This window comes from Papaver somniferum, chromosome 11 (genome assembly GCF_003573695.1).
Source record: "Papaver somniferum cultivar HN1 chromosome 11, ASM357369v1, whole genome shotgun sequence".
NCBI lineage: Eukaryota > Viridiplantae > Streptophyta > Magnoliopsida > Ranunculales > Papaveraceae > Papaver > Papaver somniferum.
In genome coordinates, this window is record NC_039368.1 from 128,505,567 (window position 1) to 128,510,835 (window position 5,269).

Sequence of the window (5,269 nt, forward strand, 5' to 3'; positions counted from 1 at the left end):
GGCCTCTCCACTCATTGCCAATTGATTGTGAGTTGGATGCCCGTATTCTAATATGTTATCACAGCCAAGCCCTGTATGAGACATGAGACCCAGTAAGACTTAAAAAGGCAGGAAACCATACAGCAGTCCATATGAGGTGTGGAGCTACTCCACTTATTGCCAATTGGTTTTGAGTTGGATGTCCGTATTCTAACAATTCCTCTCCATGACGGGTGTAATTCCCCGACAATACATCATGTTCTGTTCAAATAATTCATCTGATCCCCTATAATCGTATTGATCGGTTTTGGGTGAACCAAACACCATGGTAAGGTGTATCGAAATATCCTCTTAAGGAGTTGTCTGCATGCATTTCACATTTCTGTACTTTTTTACCACCGGACTGCAATCATATTTTCCAAGAGAATACCAATACCACTTTTAGACACCAGTCACATTTTCGAGGAAAATGATCCAAAAGAATACCATTTTCATCAAAAGAAAAAAAAAAAGAAATCCGAAAGAATATAAGAAGAGATTTACCACCTACAAGCCCAATTACCCGGATTCGAACCCATACCTTGGTACCACTACGAAGTGTCTGACCAACTCAACTGTTCGACACTTGCACACCATAACAAAACCCTTAGTGGTGGGTCCTCCTCCCATCTTCTAGAAAAATTATAAATCCATTTTTCTGCTTTAACAAAAAGTCATATGACGACTTCACCGAACTCACTGACTGCGCACGGGAGAGAGAAAATCACTTCGTCTTCTTCTTCTTCAGTCAGAATCTAATCGATTCTTGGGAGGGTTCAGCCATGTATACACCTAATCTTCACCATCATCCGGTTCGTTTCCTCAAACCCTAATCCCAACCCCCCATTCTCTTCAATTTTATGGAATTGTTTAAATCATTACTCAATTTTGTCTTCCTTTTCTAGGGTTTTGTATGAATTCTACTTTGCATGTTCGAATTTCTTGTTTAAATCACTTATAAATGTTCGTTTTGGGGTTTTTAATCATTGTTGATCTTGATTTGGTACGTTTAGATTGGTTTTTCTTCACTCAATTTGGGAATGTGAGGTTAGGGAGTGATGGTTTTGTACTGCATTTCAATCAAAATGGTGTGGGTGTGTGTTTTCTGATTTGGGTTTTTGGAGTTTGTCAAGTTTTTGTGATTAGATGAGATTTTTCGAGGTTTTCGATATTATTGGTGTAATGGGTGTTTGAATGGTGATTTTGTGTTTTTGTATTGTGTAGATTCATGTTCACGTAGCACCATTACAAGTTCAAGACCCGTCGTCGATGGATTTCAATAACAGTGTGAGTCCTGGTGGAGGAGTTTATATGCAAAATGCAAGTCCTAGAGTTGCAGGAGCTGCTTTTATGCAGAATGTGGCTCCTGCTGCTTTTATGCAGAATGTGACTCCTGGAGTTGGAGGAGTTCATATGCAAAATGCGAGTCCTGGAGCTGGAGGAGCTGCTTTTATGCAAAATGCAAGTCCTGGAGCTGAAGGAGCTGCTTACATGCAAAATGGAAATTTCAGTAAACCGGGAACTGTCGTGGACATTACTAAGGTAGCTAGCTTTATACTTCTTATGAATGCAATTTAGTCTGACTTGGAGATTTGGTGGTTTTGATGTGTAAGTCATGTCTTGACTTTGTGAATTGATGCATTTGTTGATGATGGCAGAGATTACAAGATGAACTGGCGAAGATAGGCCTTAAAATCAAAACTCATGAGGAGAATCTGAAATTCCTTAAGAAAGAGACGGACAATGTAGATGAATCCATTCTTGATTTACAAGGTATCTTTTAATTTAACGCTCATACGTGTTATCGTGTAACTAGTTCAGGTAGTTTACAGAGGCTAGAGTTGTTTAATTTGGTGTGAGAACTGATGAAAATATGGCACAAATCAGCCTCGCTGATGTTTAGTTACTGAGGGGAGTTGACCAATTGATAGGATGATCTGAATTTCTATCGCATATTCTTTGTTCTCATCACAAGATCATATTATGTCCCTATCATGTTCAAGTTGCAGCTAAATATATCCATCGTTTACTTTTTTCTCATGTTCTGGTGTTTCTGCAGTTACTCTTGGAAAGCATCGGTCTGAGAATGAGAGTTCCGCAGGAAATGACGACTCAACCCACATTCAGACCGAGGAAAACACGGTTCAGCAGATATTGAAGCAGGAGAAGTCTGCGGCTGGTGTAATATGTCAGCTGAAAACTCACCATGCAACGCAGGCATCAAATCTACCCTTAACCAAGGACGTGCTGGGTATTGTAGCTACTCTCGGCCACGTGGATGATGATAACCTTAGCAGGTAATATTTGTTATCTTATATTGGGTCATAGAACAATACCACCTCGATTACACCTCAGTTGGTCTTGACATGATACTTTTTCTGTGTAACTTTCTACGCGCAGACTTTTATCGGAGTTCTTAGGGTTAGAAAAGATAATGGCAATTGTATGCATGACCTATGAGGGTGTTAAATCTATCGAATCATATGAAAAGGAAGGAAAAATCAGTAAGGGTTCTGGTATACATGGTCTTGGAGCATCGATTGCAAAACCCGTGGACGGAAGATTTGAAGTCATCTGTCTTGAAGGTTTAAGGCAAGTTTATACTTTCACAGCCTGTGCAAATATATCTGAGAGCTGCCCTAATTTTATTTTTTCTTTGATTGTGCAGACCCTACGTCGGTGATATAGTTTCTGATGACCCACAACGGAAGCTTGCCCTTATGAAACCAAGATTACCAAATGGCGAGTGTCCGCCTGGATTTCTTGGCTTTGCTGTAAATATGATCAATTTGGACCATTCATACTTGTCTTATGTAACAGCCACTGGACATGGTCTTCGAGAGACCTTATTCTATAGCCTTTTCTCTCGCCTCCAAGTGTATAGAACTCGAGCAGAGATGTTACTTGCCCTTCCTTTTATATGTGATGGAGCCATGTCTCTGGATGGTGGGATGATTAGGAGTGCTGGTATGTTGGTCCTTGGTGATAGGTACGCATCAAGTCCATTTAACAACAAATAAAGAGAATGTTTTTGTCGATATAGCCAGTATAGGTTTTGGTTCGCTATTCTTGGGGTAGTTTTATTCCGTAAATCTCTTGAGTTTGCATATCTAGTTTGTTGTTGAGATCTTAGACTGAAAGGCATTTTGGAGTCTATTGGTAACTAAATCATTTTCAATCTGGTTCCAGGAAAGACGTGGAGGTTAGATTTCCTCTTACTTCTCCAACGAAGAAAATGGCTTTAAACTACTTGGATACTGAAGAAAAGTTGAAGCTGAAGAAATGGGAAAAGGAAAGGATTTTGGATGATGTTCAAAGAGAACAACAGTTACTGTTCCACGTGAAACAAAGTTTTGAATCTAAAAGGCAAGAATTTGTTAAGAATCTTGCTGAAAGCTCATCCTACATAACTCAGGTATGGCATCTCGATCCGCTTTTTAGTTTTTTAATTGTAGAAATGAAACTGTTTTTGTTTCCTCTTTTTGTTGGGTCAGCTAGAAAGTGGTTTCTTAGGCTCTATCTTTTTAAACGTTGATAGTGTAAACTCAAATTAATTTTTGTGAGGGAGGTTCTGTTTACATGCTTAAATGACATTCTCCATAGCGCTCAAATGGTGAAAGACCCGATGGCTGATTATTTGGGGATGATGATCTGCCCCTTGAGTAGAATATGTTCACCAAAATTAAGCTCATTATGAAACTTGAAAGCCCATTGTTTGTGCATTGGGAATAATGGTTGTAATCAAACAAGTGGATTACTGTAATTAAGGTTTTAAATTTTGGAATAGTCCGAGTTTTGGTGAGAATGTCCTCCTTGACATACACATAATCGTCTCCTAAAATCAGCCGTTCGGTCTTTCACTGATTGAGCGCTATGGAGAATGTTATTTTAAGCATGTGAACAGGACCTTCCTCTATAATTACCAGTTCTTTATGTGGTTAAGATATATGAACCAAAAAGCTGATCTTTATATTTCTTTGCGTTCTGTTATTGGCTCATTACAAATGACAGCAGCAATTCCAGTCAGGAAGTAGAAGCAGCACCCCAAGATGAGCCGTGTACAAACTGAATCAACTTTACTCTTTTAACAATGAGTTGATAAAGATCTGTAAATCCACCTCAACTTCTATCATGGACGAAGATTTTTATTTTGTGTCAGTTGAAAGAATGCATTTGAGAAGTTAACTGCCTTCTGCAGTGCAGAACAGTTGGTGGAATTTCCCCCCAACCCTCCAAAGTTTTGCATATATCAGACCTTCCATGTGCAAGTAATGAATGAATGTCATCACTTGGAAATATCTGCAATCAAGTGACCTGTGTAACTTAAAGAACTTTAATGTAGCGGTAGTCTTTCTTTGTATCGGTTTCGGTCATATTCTCTGTCTTCGGCCTGTTAGCATTTGTCTGTTTTCTTTTCTTCATCCTTAATGATTTTTTGTGTGCAAGTTGTCCTGATTAACACTGTTACTTCTTTCTGATGAAATACTGCACAGCAGTTACCCATAGAAAACTACTTCTCTTTGTATTTCAATTCAATTCATAACTCCGTTTTATCCCGCGGAGTGAGCAGCAGACGGGATTACGGAACCAACCTGCCGAATGATGGAATCTGGATTTGCACTGCCCCATGACTTTTTGCAGTGTTTTATACTGTAGGTTGTACGAGCGAGCAATTCAGATGTCGATTCTGAAGATTCTCTTGAACAAATGATCCGTAAGCGGAATGTGGAAGATGAGGAGGATGAGAAAATGGAGGCAATGGAATTTCAGTGGCACCAGTCAGCTGCAATTGCGATTCTAAATTCAGAACAAAACAAAATTAAACACAGGAAGGGCACACCACAAAGTAAAGCGCAGCAACAGGAGAAAGGTCCTTCCTGATGCCTGAAGTGGATTTTTGGCGCATATTCAACCTTCGCTTGCACTGTTTGTGCCATCGACTACAGCCCGATAGCGTCCACCAGATACTGATTTCATTCTTGAATTTTTGATCAATTATAGTCTGATTTATTTTAGTAAATTTTGGCAGCATTTTTTTCCTGCAGAAATATGATGTGTTGAATCCAACCATGTCGTGTACTAGTTCCCCGAACGTTTTACAGCGAACTTATAATATCACAAGAACTACTCTTTTTACATCATCAAAAAAGACCAACAGCCCAAAACAAAGGAAAAACATACAGCCGAAGAACATTACAGTCCCTGTCCAAAATCACTGTTAGATTTACTATAAACATCGACCGGTTCTATT

General features: G+C 39.2%; 1 protein-coding gene across 2 annotated transcripts; it reads left to right on the top strand.

The window, feature by feature from the left end:
* The first annotated feature begins 703 nt into the window (after window positions 1–703).
* LOC113323629 (protein DEFECTIVE IN MERISTEM SILENCING 3-like) lies at window positions 704–4,528 on the top strand. 2 transcript variants are annotated; one of them, XM_026571947.1, is made up of 8 exons: window positions 704–830; window positions 1,243–1,560; window positions 1,677–1,791; window positions 2,078–2,315; window positions 2,419–2,610; window positions 2,687–3,007; window positions 3,208–3,433; window positions 4,030–4,528. In XM_026571947.1, exons 1-8 carry the CDS (start codon window positions 801–803, stop codon window positions 4,069–4,071), a joined length of 1,482 nt encoding a protein of 493 aa, XP_026427732.1. In that variant the 5' UTR covers window positions 704–800; the 3' UTR covers window positions 4,072–4,528. The 2 variants fall into 2 exon arrangements, with proteins under 2 accessions (XP_026427732.1, XP_026427733.1); XM_026571948.1 differs by having other exon boundaries at window positions 4,033–4,528.
* Window positions 4,529–5,269: the final 741 nt, after the last annotated feature.

Excerpts from the sequence above, each read along its gene's own strand:
- LOC113323629 (XM_026571947.1), top strand. The coding sequence starts at position 801 with ATGTATACACCTAATCTTCACCATCATCCG. Across the intron at positions 1,792-2,077 it reads ATCCATTCTTGATTTACAAG|TTACTCTTGGAAAGCATCGG; the intron begins GTATCTTTTAAT and ends GTGTTTCTGCAG. Across the intron at positions 2,611-2,686 it reads ATCTGTCTTGAAGGTTTAAG|ACCCTACGTCGGTGATATAG; the intron begins GCAAGTTTATAC and ends TTGATTGTGCAG.